The sequence below is a fragment of the Helianthus annuus genome, chromosome 11, assembly GCF_002127325.2.
Source record: "Helianthus annuus cultivar XRQ/B chromosome 11, HanXRQr2.0-SUNRISE, whole genome shotgun sequence".
Taxonomy (NCBI): domain Eukaryota; kingdom Viridiplantae; phylum Streptophyta; class Magnoliopsida; order Asterales; family Asteraceae; genus Helianthus; species Helianthus annuus.
This window is the reverse complement of record NC_035443.2, coordinates 104,373,167-104,397,005: the sequence shown is the minus strand read 5'-3', so window position 1 is coordinate 104,397,005 and position 23,839 is coordinate 104,373,167. Positions and strand designations below refer to the sequence as shown.

Genomic DNA, 23,839 nt, shown 5'->3' with positions numbered 1-23,839 from the left:
TATCGGGTGGTTTGGCTGGCCAAAACTCAATCACCCAAATTCGACTAGAGCATACACCCTATTTCATCAAGTTTGATCAGTTTGCGTATTGGAAGACTTGTAACTTGATTTCTAACAAGTTTTGATTAGGTTAACTTGTTGCTTCTAACTATGTGTCGTGATCTCTTTGACACAATACAAGATATTAGATTTCTTGTTTGATAGAGTTATATACCATAGTATAGTAGTATACGTGTAGAGGGAATGAGCGTTGATAAAGGAAAAGGGGGATGCAAGTAAGCCACGTTGGACGGCGGGAGTGTGAACACCGTTACAGCCCTTTGGTGCAAGGGTCGCGACGCCTAGAAGGTGGAGCACCTGGTAGGTGAAGGGCACCCCACTCTCATATATTCCATTTCACATATTAAATTGGCCAGTCACATGGATGCACCTCAATCACCTTTCACTACTTCACAACACATAGCCTAAACTTAAAGATGGAAATGCAGACTTAATTGTAATATTAAAGCATTCCATAATATCATAACTAGATATATTTTAAACCAAAAATCATGTGAGACATACAGTAACAAAAAAAAAAAAAAAAAAACATATCTTTGACATAAATAAAACTTGACCATCCAACTACGTTGGTACAAAAGGGTTATAGCTCTAGTCCAATTGAGAACCTGAAAACAAAACAAAACACAAAGTTTGATGGGATATTCGATATAACAAAGTTTTATTTATTTGTTAGCGCTTTTTCTTTAAGGTAAAATATCTAGTTTAAATTCATTTTGCTTTTTTGATACATATCAATCCTGAAATTTCTTGTAAATCCATCTCTTTCATTATAGAGATATAGCCATATAGGTATGTAAGCACATTGATATAAAAGATAATTATCAGATTCAGATGAGTAGATGGGAAATGAAGAGCTTACAATTTGTCATGAAGACGGTTGTAATGTAGCAAGTTCATCGAAGAGAACATTTGAACGTCTTGGCCTCTTATCACATTGGATCTTCACACGATCCATCATATCATCCATGATAGTCTCAGCCTCAGCACGTAAACCAGAAAACCTTGATTGCAACTTAGCCCTATGGAACCTAGGCACCTTTTTCAGTAATCCTTCAATCTTCCGCAACATTGAAGTTATATCACGAGTATTTTCATACCCCTTCTGAAACAGCTCATTCAGATTCTCCCAATAAGTCATTCTTTCATGAAAACGGGATTTCATCGGTGCCTTGTCTTGCTTCACTGGAGCTGTGTTTGTTTCACAATATTCTTTCCACTGATCTAGTAGCATTTGCAATTCTCTCATAAGGTTTCGCGCAGATGTAACATTCATTACAGCTCTAATCGCCTGCAGGGTTTCCATGTATCATAATAAGCTCCTGTATTAAATGCTCTTTCTTGTTGAAATGGTTCACTTAAGAACATATTACAACTTTAGTGCATCAAGGTGAACAGAGCAATAAGTAAGATCTACATAGAGCATAAAATATACTTCATGGAATACATACCTCACGTGAAGCCATTGTAAGGGTAGCATCTGCAGAACTATCTAGCAAATAGTTTTGGACTTCCTTAGGCACGGTTACTTTCAATCGCGTAACATCAACCGGATAAATCTTTAAACTCTTTAAGTTGGCAAATGGAGAAGGATGATGTGAGATTAGTTCCACGTACGAAGAAAGAAGCTGCAAAAAGTACCCAAAAAAAATTATGTAGAAAATGGAAAACAATTTAATGCAATTTCACAATCATAAGTAAGTAACGATATAAAAGTCTATTTTCCAGAATACATGTTTCTTAACAACCATATACCACTTTTAATGTTTTCCACAATCACAAGAAACTTTCCATTGTTTAAATCTTTGTTAGACGATAAACATTAAGGACCAACACCAGCATACCTCGACGACTTCCAAATTAAGTGTAAGAAATTTGACACTTTGGAGCTGTTGAAGCAGACACACAATTCTATGAGCAGCAGCCTTTTCTTCGAATATACACTTAATACATATATTTGCCTTCTCCAAATGTAGAAGATCAGTAGAAAGCTGCGAAAGATCATCATAATCACCATCTTCATGACCAATATAAGATAGATCTTTATAATGCAAAGAGGAAAGATTGGGGGCGGAAATCAGATGCACCCCTTTCCATTTTTTAATAGTGAGATTCTTGAGTTGAGGCGTATCCACATTGACACGCGTAAAACCAACTTCAAGTGTTAGACTAGTTAATCCAGGATGACATATATTGAAACCATTCAATCCACCCGCCATGTAGCATTTCTTTATGGTGAGATTTTTCAAGCTTGCACAGTTGGAGAATAGATTAGTACCCTTGTCAGTATTATTGCCATTATACAATGTGAGGCAATGAATATACGGTGTTGTTAAAGCTGGCATCTCCCAATCAGGTGTGGTTGTGATGGAATTATAATCATACCCGGTCACAGTGAGATGCTTGAGAGACTGAAAACTAACCCGAGAAAGAGGGAATTCGATCTTTTTCACACACAAGCAAGTAATGTTCAGTTGTTGGACATTGTGGGAGAAAGCATAATTCAAAATTGTCTTTACAAACGCTTGGCGACCCTTTCCACGAAATGCGACCTCGACTGACGTCACTTCTATTTGATTATTTCTGCCCAAAAGAACATGTTTAACAAATTCGGAGAACTTGGGCAACGTACAAAAATCTTGACTTGAGAAATTGAGGTAAAGCATTGAAGTCCAGATATACTTCCATCTGGGTGACAAAACACTGGTTTCAACAGCCTGTTTGATGCTAACAAAAGACAAGATTTTATGGATAAGATCATCCGGCAAGCTGCTTAGTCGATCTCCTTCTACAGTTCTACATTCACCCTCTTTCTATCATTCATTCTCTTCCCACTCATACCTTGATACAACGCACTGGCCAGTTTCAATACGGTACAATACTACCACTAGTTTTGTTTGCTAAACCAATATGATCAATATCATCATATCATACATTCATACCCTCTATTTTGATTCAGAAATCTGAAATTTATAAATGTTGAAAGGAATAACATATGTAAACAATAAAACTAATTATGCCTTAGAATTTTCAATATTAAACTACTATCTATCAAGCTTCTTCCTCATTCATAAATTTAGATGAAACCAAAAGTAAAACACTACGTTAACATACAGTTGAGCTTGCTTGATAGAATATGTCAAACTCAAAATCAAAATCGAACCGAATTTATGAACAAAAAAATCCCTAAAACTGGTTTCGGGAAGAAGCTTACGCCGTGCAGGGACTGACGGACGGAGGCGCTAAGTAGCGACGGTGGTACGATGGCGATGAGCTGATGAGCGCTGCTTTCTAACCTAAAAACGTAAAAATGTAACTTTTACATCTCAAAAGTAATGTTCTTTTTTAAAGTGTTTCGACTTTTAATAAGAATGTTCTTTTTAAAAGTGTTCCGACTTTTAATAAGTAGTTGAATGTTTTTTTAAAGTGTTTTGACCTTTAATAATAAGTTAAATTAGTGGGTTTATCCGCGTTTCGCATTGGACTATCGGTTGATACCCGACTCAGTTCATTAAACTATCCGTATGATTAGAGCCGTTCAAATGGCTCGTCGCTCGCTCGACACTCATTCAGAAATTGCCCGGAAACTGCTCCTTCGATTTGACGCTAGGTTGTAAACGAGCCGCTCTGCTCGGTTCGGTTTGTAAACATGCCAAAAATGAGCAAAGGTCCGCTCGGCTCGGATCGAATTATTATTTTTAATTAGTATATATATACATATACACATACCCATACATATATAAACATGTATATACATATATACACACACTCACAAATATGAATTATACATATATATATACATAGTGGAGAGTTCAAATGAGAAGAAATTTTTTGTAAGAAGAAAAAAAGAACAAATTTCAACCAATAAGAATGCTTTATTTTACTTCATTTAATATAAGTATTTAATGTTACTATAAGGGTACATTGTTAAATATACATAGGTCATTAATTTGTAGTCTTCCTCTTTAATAGCTAATACATTAAATTTTTTGTAATTTATCTTCAAAATATATATTTTTTCAAAAAAAAATTAAATAAAATAATTTAAAGTGTAGGATAAATTAGAAGTTGTGTAGGATAAATTACGAGTTGTGTAAGATAAATTTCAATGTGTAGGATGAATTTTGAAATATGTAGGACAACTTTTTGATGTGTGTAGGCAAAAAAAAGTTAATTTGGAGGATAATAGTCTTTATGACTAATTAATTAGTCAAAAATGATAATAAATGAGATAAGTGAAAAACTATTTAATATTTTACAAAATTACCCTTTGTTCTTTTTCTTCTCAATTAAATTTTCTTCTCAAATGAACCTTTCCCTACATACATACATACATACATACATACATACATACATACATACATACATACATACATACATACATATATATATATATATATACACGCACGTGTATATATACACACATTACACATACATATATACTTAAATAGGGATGGATTAAAAGGAGAACCTTCTTGAGTTGTGAGAACCGTGAGAATTAGGTCATCCAAAAGTTTTTTTCGAAAATTTTATTTTCTCAAAAGCATAAGAAATCACTTGTTTCAGCAAAAAAAAGAGTTAATTGCCAAAATCGTCCCTGAGGTTTGGGCACATTTGCCATTTTCGTCCAAAATAACACTTTTGTACCATTTTGTCCCCCACGTTTGTAACTTTTTGCCATTTTCATCCAAACCACTAACTTGGTTTATTTTTTCTATTAATTTGAATGATATTTGGATGAAACTGACAAATATAAACCACAGGGACGATTTTGACAATTTACTCAAACTCTTTTTAATTTCTTTTATTTAATTAATTTTGTCACATATATAATAAAAAAGAATATACAGACAATTTTTATATAAAAAAATAATAGTTTTGTCATATATTTTTTATAAATTTTCATCCAACCACAAACTAAGTTAATTTTTTTCTATTAATGCGAAGGATGTTTTAAATTTTATAAATCAATACATAAATTAACTAATTAATTTCCAATTTCTTTATATAAATCAATTTTATTAAGAGAAAAACTGGTATATACTTTTCAATATTTTCGCTCTTAAACTTTTAATAAATATTTATTTTCGCTCTTAAATATTTTGCTTAAATTTAAGAACTATGAAAATGTATGATTTATTTTTCTTATTATATTTCAAACTGCATATATTTATTAAAAGTTTAAGAGCGAAAATATTGAAAAGTATATAATTATATAATTCGAAATTTAAGCAAAAAAAGTTTTTACACTTTTTTAGTTCTTATATATATTTTTTAGTTTTTTAGTTCTTCAATTATAATAAAATAACTTTAAGTTTTATATGTCTGTTACAAATTCTTTTGTTTTTTTTACTTGAATTATGAAAATGTTTGTTAAAATTACCCAATTTGTTTTTTCCTAATGACAATATTAGACGTTTGAACTAAATTCACAAAGTTTGATTGTATCATCCCACAACTTTTAGTCACATAATGCTTGAGTTATATCATAAAGCTCACTACAAAGAAAAACCAGCTAGCGTGACGATTTATTACATTTCCTTGACCAAAATACTCAAATAGTGTGGTCACCCATTAATAGAATATGTTACAAGCAAAATAATACATTGACATAAAAATAAACTAAAAACTAAAAATTGATAAGAACTAAAAAAACTAACTAAAAATGTATGATTTCTTTTTCTTTGGGTAAGAACAAAAAAAACTAATAGAAAATGTATGATTTATTTTTCTTTTTATATTTCAATCTACATATATTTATTAAAAGTTTAAGAGCGAAAATATTGAAAAGTATATACCAGTTTTTTCTCTTAATAAAACTAATTTATAAAAAGAAATTGGAAATTAATTTCTGTATTAATTTATAAAATTTAAAACATCCGCCTTAATAGAAAAAATTAACTTAGTTAGTGGTTAGATGAAAATTTATAAAAAATATGTGACAAAACTATTATTATAAATTTTTGCATGTATATTATTTTTATTATATATGTGACAAAATTAATTAAATAAAAGAAATTAAAAAGAGTTTGAGTAAATTGCCAAAATCGTCCCTATGGTTTATATTTGCGAGTTTCATCCAAATATCATTCAACTTAACATAAAAAATAAACCAAGTTAGTGGTTTGGATGAAAATGGCAAAAAGTTACAAACGTGGGGGACAAAATGGTACAAAAGTGTCATTTTGGACGAAAATGGCAAATGTGCCAAAACCTCAAGGACGATTTTCGCAATTAACTCAAAAAAAAAATAACAAAAGGACGCTTACACACATTTACATGAGGCATAAAAAAATATTTATCTTCGTACAAATTTTACACGAGCGCATAAAAAAAACCTGCATCAGTCAAACTACCGAATTGACAATTTTTTTTTACTTTTTTTACTAATGTGTTTATAATATTTTCATATACGTTTGTGTAAAAAATTTTTGGCCCAACTCGTGCGGGAAGAAAGAGTTCTCACGGTTCTCACAACTCGTGGTGGTTCTCATTTGAACCGAACCTTAGTTAAATATAAAGTAAATTTATATATATATATATATATATATATATATATATATATATATAACACTCTATTAGATTTTGGTCTACTAGATACAAATTTACAACTATATCTATACGTACTAGCCCAATCACTCCAATAAAAAATTAATATAAAATCTAAAAGTTAAATACTAAACCGATAAACGACAGTCTACTCATCATCTCAATGTTTCATGCCGTTACCCTAGGTCGATCGTCTCATAGTCTCAACGTAATTGTTCGTGTAATATGATCATCGCCTTGTCGGCCACAACATTGTTATTCATGAGAAAAATATTATACCATGAAATGTGTATGTTTTAAAAATATAAAAACTTGAGACCCAACATTGACACTATCTCTCTCATCAAATATAAATCGGGCGACACGGTTGTCCAAATCGCTCGAACTTCGCTCGACGCTCGCTTAGAATATTTACTGTTCGAAAAATGCTCGCTTGATTTGAGGCTAAGTTTTAAGTGAGCTGCTCCGCTCGGTTCGGTTTTGTAAACGAGCCAAGTACGAGCAAAGGTCCGCTAGATACGGCTCGGCTCGTGAACAACCCTACGTATGATATCTACATTTGGTATAGCTAGCAAAAGAGATACGCTCACAAACGATATTAGTACGTGTTTTATATCAACTGAAAACAATAGCAACAAATATCGGCAATGATAGTTATATTCGGACGACATCGGTTCAGTTTCTGCCAATTGCTATAATGTATGGCACTAAAAATACTTTTACTGAATCATAGATATAAATAAACACGTTGCAGTGGTATATAAAAAAATTATAAAGGTCATATTATACTATACTTGCAACAACATATTCACAATTTTATAAAATATGGTAAGTTGCAAAAAAACAAAATCTACTCAAAGAAAATATAAAAGAAAACATTATAACACTTGAATTAAAAAAAAAACAGAAAAGGTTGAATGGACGCTATTATAACAATTTACTTAAAAAAATAATTGAAAAAACAAAAAAAAATATATATATGCTTGATGCACCGACATAGCATGTTTATGCGTAATACTAATAACTAGTGGGATTTGTCACGCTTCGCAGCGGGCTTTCAGTTGGCATCAGTTCGGTTTGTTACACTACTAGTACGATTCCGACACTCAATATAGCAACTGATAGACATATGCCCAAGAAGATATTAACATGTGTTTTACATCTATAAAAAAACAAAAGGAAACTAATACGGAATACCGGCACCGATGTTGTTTGGCTGGTATTGATTTGGTTATTGACATTCTCTATGACTTACGGAGTTACGGTACAAAGCAAATATTTTATTGCGATACGTGGAGAAAACATAACTAAAATAATGTACCCGTACAAATGTTGTTTGGACAGTATCTGATAGTTTCGTCACGATAAAAAAAAAACCAACAAAATTTAACCACGTTTGAATTAATCTTTTATTGAATCGCAGATAAAGAATAAGGATTTCGGTATATTCGAAATTTTATAAAATTTTAAAATAAGCAACTTCAATCATTCTCAAAACAACTTAACACTACAAGAAAAGACCACTATTAGCTTAACCTGTCGTCGCTATTGGTCGATCCGCGTCAAACCCAAACCCCAGCCGTTGATCATTATTATGATCTAACGGTTGGGGATTAAAGAGGCAATACCGGCGACAGGTTAAGATCAATAGCGGCGACACCCTTTCTCCGCTAAAGGTAGGTGTCCCACTTTAATCCCCAGCCACACATATCTTATCCTGGTTAACCCTGGTTAACCTAATAGCGGCGACACGTACATCAGTAGCGGCGACACATCGTCGCCGGTAAAAATCGTTCCGTAAACAGCCTATACAGCGCCATTTCTTCCCTCTTTCTTCACTTTCCCCCAAATTTCTTCATCTTACCGTCGAAGACACTCGTTTTTTGCCCAATCGGTTAGTTTAACTTGTTTTATGTTAAATTTCTTCTCTACATTTGTTATATACATGTTATAGGCTTTAATTTTTGCACTTTTTTGTGTATTTTTGTGTTTGTGGAAGAAAATTCGGATCACCACCATCTCTTCTCCGGTCACCACCATCACTTCTCCGGCACCACTTCGTCTCCTCGGTCTTCGTCTCCTTGAAACTTGAAAATACGGTTAGTTTTATATGTATTTTTTTTTAAGTTTAGAAATTGTATAATTTTTGGTTTAGGTATGTAAATGTGCATGTAAGGATGAATGTTTGTATGTCAAATGTATTATGTAGGTGTATTTGGTGAAAATGTGTATATAGAAATCTATCTATTTTTGTATCTAAGTGTATGTAAGCATGTATGTGTGTATGTAAGTCTATGAATTACTGTATGTATGTAGGTGTATGTTAGTATGTCAAATATATAATGTAGGTGTATTTGATGAAAATGTGTATATGAAAATCTATTGATTTGTGTATGTAGGTGTATGTAAGCATGTATGTGTGTATGTAAGTCTATGAATGTATGTATGTAGGTGTATGTTAGTATGTAGGTGTATATAAATGATGAACAATTGTGCATGTAAATGTTTGTAATTGGTGAAAAATGTGTATGTTATTATGTATGTTTGTATAAAATTTGCAAATGTGTATGTAAGTAAGTATAAATTTTGTGTTTTTGGTCAAAATGTGTAGGTATGTATGTGTACGTATGTAAATGTGTCTTTATAAGTATGTATGTGTCTTGGTAGTATGTTTATGTGTAGGTTTGAAAAAAAAGTTTAAGTTTGATAATTAGTATGTCTGTGTTTAGGCTTGAAAACATTTATATTTAACTTTGAAAGATATATATTAGTTAGGAAATACCCTCCTTGAATTAAAATTATCATTTAAAACATAACGAACATAGAAAATACCCGCCAAAATTGTAATCACCATTTAAAACAAAAGGAGCTAAGAAAATACCCGCCAAAATTTAAACCATCATGAAGAACATTACATATTTAAAAAATCGTGCCTGATATGGAACAAAGTGACTATGGTGTGGCCAATGGTCACACGTAATTTTTTTCTCATGACGTTTGGCATCGTTCCGTCACACAAATAAGAAACAAAGTGACTATGGTGTGGCCAATGGTTATTTATAGCCACACTAAATTTTATAATTCTACGTGTGACAGTTGTCTAACCTTTGGTCACACGTATTTTTTGTGATCGGTGTAATTACCCATTTTATTTTTAATTTTTTATCAAATAAAACTAAAATAAACATGAGAAAACCAAAAAACGAAATGATTTTTAACAATAATAACCCAAAATCCATACACAAGTTTTGAATTTAAATACTAATACTAATTATAAACATTAACTTCTAATAAAAACCTATCTACAAATGTTACACAGAAAAATGACTTTACATATAAACTAGAAACTATTTCGAGACTGTTTTCTTCAAGTCCATATAATCACTGTTTTAGACCTAAAAGTGCTGCAAATTTGCATCCATGGGTTCGTGGCCACATTACCGATGTTGTGGTGGGGAGTAAACTTGTAACTGGCGACTGGTTCTAATGTTGTATAATCCTCCCAAGTGTTTTATTCATGCTACTTGTAGACCCCATGCTATAGTAATTTGCACATCTAACAGATGTTCATCCAAGTATACTGAGATAAAGGGCTTGACCCGTCTATAGTTGGAACACTCGTCTTCCACATCATCTTAATTAATATCCAAATCAAATTTTGGATCAACCTGCAGGATAGACCAAGAATCAATAGTACCCATAATAAACTTGTTGGCAAATAAATCAAAACTGCATCACAAGAAAAAACCAAAACGAAAATAGTTGATTCACGTGCTTTTACTAATGTATAACTGCATCTCTGCTGAACCCGAGTTCAACAAGCTTCCCGAATTTGGCTTCAAATTCAACTCCCTGAACTCATAAACAAACATAAACAGAGTAAGTAAACAATTTATTTTCTGATCACATTACATTTGAATTTATGTTTAATTCAAGTCATTATAAACACTAGAAAATAAATTAAACAAATCGACAAGCTATGTAATACTTATCTTACATCGACTAACTACATATACAATCGACAAGCGTAACTGAAAATTTATATAGTTCACGATACTAATGCTGCGTTAGATCAGTAAAACTAATGCTTCAAGATTATCCTAACAAAAACTGAAAAACTAAAAATATAAACATAGTAGTTCACGAGTTATTGAAGTCACCTAGGAACAAGAATCAAACCACCATGCATTCATAATTAAAGCAGCTTTATAATTTACAACATTTTATCTACTGAAAACATTCAAGAATTCAATCTCATAAGTAAAAACTATCAAAAGTTATGAATGAAAGTCGTACCTAAGAAGAAGTTCTTGAATATTGCAGGCGATATGATGAAAACTACTAAAAGTCAAGTCTTAAAAACAATTGGCACTCATTGGGAGGTCTAGCATACGTTGTCTTAACCGGGTCCGCGCTAGAGAGCCTCCTCGCACAATAAATCCCCAATTTAAACCTCTCAATGAGAAACCCCTATCACCCAGACTCGAACTTGAGACCTGGAGGGGAAAACTCACCCGGACCCACTAAATGTGGAACTTAAATACCCATGGCCACCACGAGAGCACTAGTTTTGCATCTATACACAAATACCACAGTCTATATATTACTTTGGAATCCAAAATCTATTTTGTAACATAAGCTTTCTTTCCTATCATCAAAAAAGGGGTGAGCAAAAACCAATCGAGACGCGCTAGGCCACCTGTATGCAGCAGGCTAATCAATCTCGTTTTGGTTCTTGGATTTCAAAATTTTCGGATTCAGATAAGCCAATACATGGTGACCATAATTGAACTATAAAAAGGGGTGATCAAAATGCTATCAAATAACCAAAACATATGACAAAAATCACCTAAAATCTTCAAAATTCAGAGTCTTTTCATGACAGAGTTCTTCACCAGCTTCACTAGCTGTTCAAGGGATACAAGAGACATACATTATTTATCCACTATAAGAAATGCAACAACAAAACTTAAAAGCAGGTTCAAAATGTACTTGTCATGTATGCTAGCAATTTTACAAGTTTTAACATTCTATCAGGATATATGAGGATTTGGTGAGAGTCCAATAATATTCAACTCAAAATTAAAAAAATCACTTGGTAAGAGTCCAGTATATCATATATCGTTGGTATATTTGATAGTCTATACTAGACTTGGTTTGCCCAACTTTTGGTACTTTTGACCTCACTGTGAAAAAAAATCAACAATATACCAATATCAAATATAAAATTACCAGTGCCCTAAAGTAATTAATTTAACAAAAAAAAAAAACACCAAATTAGACATCACATACAAAAAATCAAACAAGAATGCAACATATTCACATATTGTGGAACAGGTGTTATTGTGATGGGCACTAAAATCAATAAATAAGAAACAATAACTACATACGTAGAGCTTAAAAATTAAAAAATAAAACCCACTAAAATTAAAAACCTAAAAGTAAAAAAAAGCACAATCACATACACGAAATTTAAACTTTAATAATCAAACCCTAAAAGCAAAATTGTGACTATATTTGCTTTTAATCAGTTGAATAATCACTTCTCAAATGCAATATTCATCGACCGAATCATCTAAGAACACTTCAACTAATAATAATCCATTAAATCGCAATAAGTACATACCTGTGAAGATCGAAATATAGAAAAAGAAGATAAGAAGAAGAAGAAGAAGAAGTGTACGATTGAAGGTGACTGTTTCGTAGTGAGTGTGGCGCCTCAGGTCGCTCGAAGCCGTATTGATGTCGAAACCTTCGAATCTGAACCATTATTCAAAACCGCCGATTATTCTTTTACTGGAATTGATTTTAAATAGAGAACGATTGAACTACAGCAGCATGTGAAGATCTTGCCAGAGAAAGATGATGGTTGGACGTTCGGTTTCAGATCCGTCATTGTGCTTTTGGTGCGAGTAGTATTTGATGATCGATTTTGGGGGTGATTTGATTAGAAAATTGAAACGGTGGTTTTGCAAACTTGTGGGATGAGAGCTAGGGTTGTGGATTTGTTTGCTTTTAGAAAATTTTGGGGGGAGCTCAAATTTTTGGATTGGGTTGAGAGGGAAATTTCTAGGGGTGAAAATGTTAGGAAGAAAATAACACTATTTTCTAAATTTTTAATAATAAATAAAATTATTAAAATTATATTGAAAATATACATACAAGAACACTATTTTCTATTAATATTCAATATGGTCCATTAAAATATATATGATCCACTATTTTTTATAGTGATCAATTAAGACTCAATATGGTCCGTTAAAACATGTATGATCTACAATTGTTCATTGTGATCTATTAAGACCCAATATGGTTTATTAAAATATGTATCATCTACTATTGTCCCTGTGATCTATTAAGACCCAATATGGTCCACTAAGACATGTATGATCGATTATTTCCCATTATGATCCATTAAGGCTCAATATGGGTCGTTAACACACCGATATCTACTATTGTTCATTGGATCCATTAAGGCCTAATATGGTCAATTAAGACATGTATGATCTACTACCGTTCGTTGTGATATGTTAAGACATGTGTGATCTACTATTGTCCATTGTCATCCATTAAGGCCCAATATGGTTCAGAAACACAAATATGATCCATTATTAGCCATTGTGATCTATTAAAGCTCAATATGGTCCATTAAGACATGTATGACCTACTAATGGCCATTGTGATCCATTAAGGCCCAATATGGTCCATTCAGACATGTATAATCATCTACTATTGTCCCTTGCGATCCATTTAATCCTAATGTGGCTGATTAAGACATCTATGATCTACTATTGCCAATTGTGATATTTTAAGGCCCAATATGATTCATTAACATATAAATGATCCACTATTTGCCATTATGATCCATTATGACCCAATATGGTCCGTTAAAACATATGCGAATAACTATTTTCCATCGTGATCCATTAAGGCACGATATGATCCATTAAGACATTTATGATGTAGCATTGTCCGTTGTGATCCACTAAGGCACAATATGATCCATTAAGACATTTATGATGTATCATTGTCCGTTGTGATCCATTAAGGCCCAATATGGTTCACTAACACATATATGATTCACTATTAGCCATTGTGATCCATTAAGAGTCAATATGGTCCAATAACACATATATGATTAGGGATGATCTCGGTACTACTGGTACCGAAAGTAACGGTATCGAAATACTGGTACCAAAAATCGCCAAATATGGGTACCTGTACCTAAAATGTTCGATGCGGTATTGTATGGAACCGGGACAGTAGCGGTTTTTTTAAAGCAAATGTGCGTAAAATACTGGTAGTGTACCAAACCGAAAGTACTGGCACTGAAAACGCCAAAAAATTAGGTACCGAATCGATACCGGAAGAAATTATGTACGGGAAATTCGGTACCGATACTAATGTGTATACACTAAAACATATATAAACGTAACTAATATGCATACATTAACGTATTATTTAGAAGAAAACAAGCAATAAAAATATGATTTTGAATATGTATATAATGTTTAGAAACACTTTGAATTTTTAAATTAAAAATGTAGTACTATTTTTTATAGTAGAGTAAAATGACAAAATCGTATATGGGGTTTGGCCAATTTTGCAAGATCCATCCAAAAAAGTTTTGTTTTCTCACCTATACCATTGAGGTTTATAAATTATTGACAAAATCCATCCAAATCTTCAACACCATTAAAATTTAATGTTAAATGAGGGGTATTCTTGTCATTCTCTTTATTTATTTAATTCATCTATTTTCTTATTATTTACCTTTATTATTTTATAGTAATAATAATAATAATAAACATATATAAGTTTATAAAATTAATATATCAATAAACAAAATAATAATAATAATAATAATAAACATATATAAGTTTATAAAATTAACATATCAATAAACAAAACTAAAAAGTTATAAACATCGTCGAAAATACATTTAACCGTAAAATTCCACTACATTGCATCATGTGGATCAAATTTTTGATTAAAAAAAGTATCCTCGTTATAAAGATGGCCATTCGCTGTACATGTACATTTCCAAATAAAAACTTTATACAAAAGGCCACTACTGTAAAGATGGTCAGAAATACATACATTGATCGTAGATTAAGGTTAGTGACCATGGGCGAAGCTTTTAAGGAGCGGGAGGGGGAGGCTGACCCTCCGATCTTTTTGCTCAGTAGTGGAGAGTATCTAGTTTTTATATAGAAACTTTTGGGTATATATGTTTTCGACCCCCTGGTTTTGTAGAAATTTTTAGATCCGGTAATTTCCGTTCCCTCAGTCGAAAATCTCAAGCTTCACCACTGTTAGTGACATCACTAGCTAACAACTTGGAGCAGCGTAGGATGTTATATATAATATTAACAAGTACTACCATTACTCTATTATATATATAATTTTCTTTATATACATTTTCTTTATATACAATAACTATAACTAAAATAGTAATGATTTTTAATTTTATTCTTCCAACCATAACTATAATTTTTTAGTATTGTTTATTAATATATTAATTTAATAAACTTAGATATGTTTAAAACTATTATTGTTATTATTATTATTTATAAAATAATGCGTAGATAAAATAATAATACTAAATAATAAAAAAGTTAGAAATATTAATAAATAAACAGAATGACATGAATAGCGCACCTTTAACATTGAATTTAAATAGTGTTAGAGATTTGGATGGATTTGTCAAACATTTATAACCTTAGTGGTCCATGTGAGGAAAAGAAACTTTTTTGGATGAATCTGGCAAAATTGGTCAAACCCCAGGGACGAATTTAGTAGTTTACTCTTTATAATATTAAATTATGTAATTTTTAAAATTGGAATATTATTTGAGGGGGAAGTTTTAAATTAGAATGAAATATTTTGGGGGAAATTTTTAGGATGAAATATTTTTGCGGGAAATTTAAGTTTTAGGATGAAATATTTTGGTGGGAATTTTTAAAGATATCGTAAGTCTAACATTTGGTCACACATTTTTTCCATAACATTTACATTTGATATTATTTCGTCACACAAAATAAACAAAGGGACGTTGGTGTGACGAATGTTTATGTGAAGCCATATGAATATTTTTAAATTTTAAGTGTGTCTATTACCTAACATTTGGTCACACAAAATAATATACGACTATGTGTGGCCACATGTACTAGCTTTTAGCCATGTTATCAAACATATAACATGGTTATAGATCACATTTGGCCACTTTTTTTTTAGTGTGACTATTTTTTTTAACGTGTGGTTATAGATCTCGAATACATGTGTTTTTAGTCACATGAAACAAATATTATGGTCATAGATCATATCTGGCCACACTTTTATAGTGTGGCTAATAAATGTCACAATTTTTTTCTTAAAGTGTGGCTAAAGGCTTTGAATACATGTGTCATTATTCATGTGAAAACAAATAACGTGGTAGTAGAACATATTTGGTCACAGTTTGGTAGTGTGACTAATAAATGTCACAGTTCTTTCTTTAAGTGTGGCTAAAGGTTTCAAATACACGTGTGCTTGGTGACATGAAACAAAATCATGTGACCATATATCAGATTTGGCCACACATTTCGAGTTGTGGCTAATAAATGTCACATTCTTTCTTAAAAGTGTGGCTAAAGGTTCTAAACCGGTATACAATGGTCACATTAATAATAAAACATGTGGCTAAATGAGTTTTAAAATATTGTGATTGACCTTTAGCCACACATTTTTTTAAAAGTGCGGCTAGACGGTTTTGCCAAAAGTGTGGCCGTAGCCCATTTTTGACGTAGTGTATAATATATTCATATACGTTTGTGTAAAAAATTTTTGGCCCAACTCGTGCGGGAAGAAAGAGTTCTCACGGTTCTCACAACTCGTGGTGGTTCTCATTTGAACCGAACCCTAGTTAAATATAAAATAAATTTATATATATATATATATATATATATATAACACTCTATTAGATTTTGGTCTACTAGATACAAATTTACAACTATATCTATACGTACTAGCCCAATCACTCCAATAAAAATTAATATAAAATCTAAAAGTTAAATACTAAACCGATAAACGACAGTCTACTCATCATCTCAATGTTTCATGCCGTTACCCTAGGTCGATCGTCTCATAGTCTCAACGTAATTGTTCGTGTGTGTAATATGATCATCGCCTTGTCGGCCACAACATTGTTATTCATGAGAAAAATATTATACCATGAAATGTGTATGTTTTAAAAATATAAAAACTTGAGACCCAACATTGACACTATCTCTCTCATCAAATATAAATCGGGCGACACGGTTATCCAAATCGCTCGAACTTCACTCGACGCTCGCTTAGAATATTTACTGTTCGAAAAATGCTCGCTTGATTTGAGGCTAAGTTTTAAGTGAGCTGCTCCGCTCGGTTCGGTTTTGTAAACGAGCCAAGTACGAGCAAAGGTCCGCTAGATACGGCTCGGCTCGTGAACAACCCTACGTATGATATCTACATTTGGTATAGCTAGCAAAAGAGATACGCTCAAAACGATATTAGTACGTGTTTTATATCAACTGAAAACAATAGCAACAAATATCGGCAGTGATAGTTATATTCGGACGACATCGGTTCAGTTTCTGCCAATTGCTATAATGTATGGCACTAAAAATACTTTTACTGAATCATAGATATAAATAAACACGTTGCAGTGGTATATAAAAAAATTATAAAGGTCATATTATACTATACTTGCAACAACATATTCACAATTTTATAAAATATGGTAAGTTGCAAAAAAACAAAATCTACTCAAAGAAAATATAAAAATAAAACATTATAACACTTGAATTAAAAAAAAAACAGAAAAGGTTGAATGGACGCTATTATAACAATTTACTTAAAAAAATAATTGAAAAAACAAAAAAAATATATATATGCTTGATGCACCGACATAGCATGTTTATGCGTAATACTAATAACTAGTGGGATTTCTCACGCTTCGCAGCGGGCTTTCAGTTGGCATCAGTTCGGTTTGTTACACTACTAGTACGATTCCGACACTCAATATAGCAACTGATAGACATATGCCCAAGAAGATATTAACATGTGTTTTACATCTATAAAAAAACAAAAGGAAACTAATACGGAATACCGGCACCGATGTTGTTTGGCTGGTATTGATTTGGTTATTGACATTCTCTATGACTTACGGAGTTACGGTACAAAGCAAATATTTTATTGCGATACGTGGAGAAAACATAACTAAAATAATGTACCCGTACAAATGTTGTTTGGACAGTATCTGATAGTTTCGTCACGATAAAGAAAAAAAACCAACAAAATTTAACCACGTTTGAATTAATCTTTTATTGAATCGCAGATAAAGAATAAGGATTTCGGTATATTCGAAATTTTATAAAATGTTAAAATAAGCAACTTCAATCATTCTCAAAACAACTTAACACTACAAGAAAAGACCACTATTAGCTTAACCTGTCGTCGCTATTGGTCGATCCGCGTCAAACCCAAACCCCAGCCGTTGATCATTATTATGATCTAACGGTTAGGGATTAAAGAGGCAATACCGGCGACAGGTTAAGATCAATAGCGGCGACACCCTTTCTCCGCTAAAGGTAGGTGTCCCACTTTAATCCCCAACCACACATATCTTATCCCGGTTAACCCTGGTTAACCTAATAGCGGCGACATACATCAGTAGCGGCGACACATCGTCGCCGGTAAAAATCGTTCCGTAAACAGCCTATACAGCGCCATTTCTTCCCTCTTTCTTCACTTTCCCCCAAATTTCTTCATCTTACCGTCGAAGACACTCGTTTTTTGCCCAATCGGTTAGTTTAACTTGTTTTATGTTAAATTTCTTCTCTACATTTGTTATATACATGTTATAGGCTTTAATTTTTGCTCTTTTTTGTGTATTTTTGTGTTTGTGGAAGAAAATTCGGATCACCACCATCTCTTCTCCGGTCACCACCATCACTTCTCCGGCACCACTTCGTCTCCTCGGTCTTCGTCTCCTTGAAACTTGAAAATACGGTTAGTTTTATATGTATTTTTTTTAAGTTTAGAAATTGTATAATTTTTGGTTTAGGTATGTAAATGTGCATGTAAGGATGAATGTTTGTATGTCAAATGTATAATGTAGGTGTATTTGGTGAAAATGTGTATATAGAAATCTATCTATTTTTGTATCTAAGTGTATGTAAGCATGTATGTGTGTATGTAAGTCTATGAATTACTGTATGTATGTAGGTGTATGTTAGTATGTCAAATGTATAATGTAGGTGTATTTGATGAAAATGTGTATATGAAAATCTATTGATTTGTGTATGTAGGTGTATGTAAGCATGTATGTGTGTATGTAAGTCTATGAATGTATGTATGTAGGTGTATGTTAGTATGTAGGTGTATATAAATGATGAACAATTGTGCATGTAAATGTTTGTAATTGGTGAAAAATGTGTATGTTATTATGTATGTTTGTATAAAATTTGCAAATGTGTATGTAAGTAAGTATAAATTTTGTGTTTTTGGTCAAAATGTGTAGGTATGTATGTGTACGTATGTAAATGTGTCTTTATAAGTATGTATGTGTCTTGGTAGTATGTTTATGTGTAGGTTTGAAAAAAAAGTTTAAGTTTGATAATTAGTATGTCTGTGTTTAGGCTTGAAAACATTTATATTTAACTTTGAAAGATATATATTAGTTAGGAAATACCCTCCTTGAATTAAAATTATCATTTAAAACATAACGAACATAGAAAATACCCGCCAAAATTGAAATCACCATTTAAAACAAAAGGAGCTAAGAAAATACCCGCCAAAATTTAAACCATCATGAAGAACATTACATATTTAAAAAATCGTGCCTGATATGGAATTCATTTAGAAATTAAAATCATGACGTTCCGCCCAAAATTTAAAATACCCAATCGAAATTGAAATCATGATTTAAAACATAACGTTCCGCCCAAAATTGATTTAGAAATTAATTTCGGGTTGTCCCCGTTTATCTTGGGACAGCTTTTTGAATACTTTATCTCATTTAGGATGTGAATGTGTATTACATGATTGTTTGTAACTTTATAGGGATTATGTTTTCGGTATTGCTTATATTCGCTTATCTGATGGCGGATGTCGCCCCCTGGGGACATGGGGGTGACGGCGCTGGTGATCCACCGCCTCCTCCTGGTGGATTTCGTGGCACACACGAGACTGACGGTAAGTCTTTTACTAAATTATTTTGTAGTCCTTGTATTTTATATATTATAAATGTTGTTACTAATTATTTTTGTTTTAATTGCAGCGGTTCCCCCTAAGAGGGTTAGGGGGAAAGCAAAAAACGAGAAACTACGACGTCTGGTAAAAGCGGGGGGGGGGGGGGGGCTGTATCGCTTACGTTTGACAGACAGGTCACGTATACCCCTGTTGGTAAATCAAGAGATATGTTTTCACGGGAGGCCGACCTGTATATGTGGCGGACCATCCCGTTCGATAAAATTGGATGGGATAACATTGAACAACATTACAAGGATGCCGTCATGAACCACTTACGGGTAAATAAGTTATATGCATAAAATTTTATCAAATATTTAAGCACATGCAAATCTAATTTATATATGATATTTTAACTTTTTTATTTAATTTGTAGGAAAATTTCAATTTTGATGAAGTGGAACGTGATTTAGAGGCGAAAAACTTGACGGGTGGTATTAGGGTTGTGCTTATGAAGAGGTACTCTGACCGCAAGTACAAAGCTATAAAATTATTTAAGAGCGAGGGAGGTTACAATGATATTGCGAGGGTAAGGGCATACCATCCCGTGGATATGCCCTATGATAACTGGTTGAGAACCATCGAAGGTTTACGGGACGCAAAATATATTAAAAGAAGCAAGGCCAACACACTAGTACGCGAGAAACAACAATTCCCATACCGCGGGGGGACGTCGTCGTACGGTAGCACCGCCTATAAAAATGTAATGTTTAATGTATGTGTGCGTGTGTGTAAGCTTTTGTTTTTTTAATGTCTAATCTAATTTTAATGTTAAACAGGAGATGGATTGGGTACCTACGTATGCTAAAACCCACACGGACAATCAAAGGAATTGGCCTTAGAACTTAAAAGTGTGACTATATGTCTTTCGCCACACATATGTTTTTCATGTCAAGTGTGACCAAAGCTCAAGTCATCGTATGTATCATACGGCCACACACACTTTTTAGTGGCCTTAGAACTTAAAAGTGTGACTAAAGGGTACCAACATTTTTTGTTATATCTAGCATTTCCTTTATTAAGTGTGGCTAAAGGGTTGCACTAGTCACATGAATTTAATTTAAGTGTGACTGTTTCTATTATATAGTCACATATATTTACTAAAAACTATTTTTAGCCACATCAATTAAAAAATGTGTGACAAAAAGAGTTGTTGTAATCCATCGTTTTGTCTATGAAGTATGCTAAAAGGTAGCAACGGCCACATGAATTTACTGTAAGTGTGGCCGATTTATTATATAGTCATATGAATTTATTGTAAGTGTGGCTAAAAATTGTTACTGGAAACACAAAATACTTTTGTAATTTTAAGTGTAGCTATTGTCTAGCTTTTTGTCACACGTATTTGTTTTTCCTATGACATTTGTTATTAGTTCGTCACACAATAGAAACAAAGTAATGATGGTGTGGCTATTGTCTAACATTTGGTCACACGTATTTGTTTTTTCCATGACATTTTCTATCTTTCTGTCACATAAACAAAAAACAAAGTGATGAAAGTGTGGCTAATGGTTATGTATAGCCACATTAATTTTTTAAACTATAAGTGTGGCTATTTTCTAACATTTGGTCACATATAACTTTCTTTTTCCATGACGTTTGGTATCATTCTGTCACACAACAAAAAACAAAGTAACTAAGGCGTGGCAAGTGGTTATTTATGCCCACATGTAATTTTGTAATTTAAAGTGTGGCTATTGTCTAACCTTTGGTCACACGTAATTTTTTTCTCATGACGTTTGGCATCGTTCCGTCACACAAATAAGAAACAAAGTGACTATGGTGTGGCCAATGGTTATTTATAGCCACACTAAATTTTATAATTCTACGTGTGACAGTTGTCTAACCTTTGGTCACACGTATTTTTTGTGATCGGTGTAATTACCCATTTTATTTTTAATTTTTTATCAAATAAAACTAAAATAAACATGAGAAAACCAAAAAACGAAATGATTTTTAACAATAATAACCCAAAATCCATACACAAGTTTTCAATTTAAATACTAATACTAATTATAAACATTAACTTCTAATAAAAACCTATCTACAAATGTTACACAGAAAAATGACTTTACATATAAACTAGAAACTATTTCGAGACTGTTTTCTTCAAGTCCATATAATCACTGTTTTAGACCTAAAAGTGCTGCAAATTTGCATCCATGGGTTCGTGGCCACATTACCGATGTTGTGGTGGGGAGTAAACTTGTAACTGGCGACTGGTTCTAATGTTGTATAATCCTCCCAAGTGTTTTATTCATGCTACTTGTAGACCCCATGCTATAGTAATTTGCACATCTAACAGATGTTCATCCAAGTAGACTGAGATAAAGGGCTTGACCCGTCTATAGTTGGAACACTCGTCTTCCACATCATCTTAATTAATATCCAAATCAAATTTTGGATCAACCTGCAGGATAGACCAAGAATCAATAGTACCCATAATAAACTTGTTGGCAAATAAATCAAAACTTCATCACAAGAAAACACCAAAACAAAAATAGTTGATTCACGTGCTTTTACTAATGTATAACTGCATCTCTGCTGAACCCGAGTTCAACAAGCTTCCCGAATTTGGCTTCAAATTCAACTCCCTGAACTCATAAACAAACATAAACAGAGTAAGTAAACAATTTATTTTCTGATCACATTACATTTGAATTTATGTTTAATTCAAGTCATTATAAACACTAGAAAATAAATTAAACAAATCGACAAGCTATGTAATACTTATCTTACATCGACTAACTACATATACAATCGACAAGCGTAACTGAAAATTTATATAGTTCACGATACTAATGCTGCGTTAGATCAGTAAAACTAATGCTTCAATATTATCCTAACAAAAACTGAAAAACTAAAAATATAAACATAGTAGTTCACGAGTTATTGAAGTCACCTAGGAACAAGAATCAAACCACCATGCATTCATAATTAAAGCAGCTTTATAATTTACAACATTTTATCTACTGAAAACATTCAAGAATTCAATCTCATAAGTAAAAACTATCAAAAGTTATGAATGAAAGTCGTACCTAAGAAGAAGTTCTTGAATATTGCAGGCGATATGATGAAAACTACTAAAAGTCAAGTCTTAAAAACAATTGGCACTCATTGGGAGGTCTAGCATACGTTGTCTTAACCGGGTCCGCGCTAGAGAGCCTCCTCGCACAATAAATCCCCAATTTAAACCTCTCAATGAGAAACCCCTATCACCCAGACTCGAACTTGAGACCTGGAGGGGAAAACTCACCCGGACCCACTAAATGTGGAACTTAAATACCCATGGCCACCACGAGAGCACTAGTTTTGCATCTATACACAAATACCACAGTCTATATATTACTTTGGAATCCAAAATCTATTTTGTAACATAAGCTTTCTTTCCTATCATCAAAAAAGGGGTGAGCAAAAACCAATCGAGACGCGCTAGGCCACCTGTATGCAGCAGGCTAATCAATCTCGTTTTGGTTCTTGGATTTCAAAATTTTCGGATTCAGATAAGCCAATACATGGTGACCATAATTGAACTATAAAAAGGGGTGATCAAAATGCTATCAAATAGCCAAAACATATGACAAAAATCACCTAAAATCTTCAAAATTCAGAGTCTTTTCATGACAGAGTTCTTCACCAGCTTCACTAGTTGTTCAAGGGATACAAGAGACATATATTATTTATCCACTATAAGAAATGCAACAACAAAACTTAAAAGCAGGTTCAAAATGTACTTGTCATGTATGCTAGCAATTTTACAAGTTTTAACATTCTATCAGGATATGAGGATTTGGTGAGAGTCCAATAATATTCAACTCAAAATTAAAAAAATCACTTGGTAAGAGTCCAGTATATCATATATCGTTGGTATATTTGATAGTCTATACTAGACTTGGTTTGCCCAACTTTTGGTACTTTTGACCTCACTGTGAAAAAAAATCAACAATATACCAATATCAAA

At 32.5% G+C, this 23,839-nt stretch overlaps 1 protein-coding gene and 1 long non-coding RNA gene across 5 annotated transcripts; both read right to left on the bottom strand.

Annotated features, from left to right (window-relative positions):
* Window positions 1–518: 518 nt before the first annotated feature.
* On the bottom strand, window positions 519–3,000 carry LOC110889609 (F-box protein At1g60400). Its single transcript, XM_035979935.1, has 5 exons — window positions 2,995–3,000; window positions 1,905–2,873; window positions 1,512–1,688; window positions 923–1,351; window positions 519–668 (listed from the first exon to the last, which is right to left on the bottom strand). The coding sequence occupies exons 1-4, from the start codon at window positions 2,998–3,000 to the stop codon at window positions 929–931; spliced, it is 1,575 nt and encodes a 524-aa protein (XP_035835828.1). The 3' UTR covers window positions 519–668; window positions 923–928.
* A 6,802-nt stretch (window positions 3,001–9,802) lies between these two features.
* Window positions 9,803–12,670, bottom strand: LOC118483944. 4 transcript variants are annotated; one of them, XR_004872505.1, is made up of 3 exons: window positions 12,236–12,670; window positions 11,459–11,516; window positions 9,803–11,185 (listed from the first exon to the last, which is right to left on the bottom strand). It is a non-coding gene; the product is annotated as an uncharacterized LOC118483944 (long non-coding RNA). The 4 variants fall into 4 exon arrangements; XR_004872507.1 differs by having other exon boundaries at window positions 9,803–10,461; XR_004872506.1 differs by having other exon boundaries at window positions 12,293–12,670.
* Between the last annotated feature and the right edge of the window lie 11,169 nt (window positions 12,671–23,839).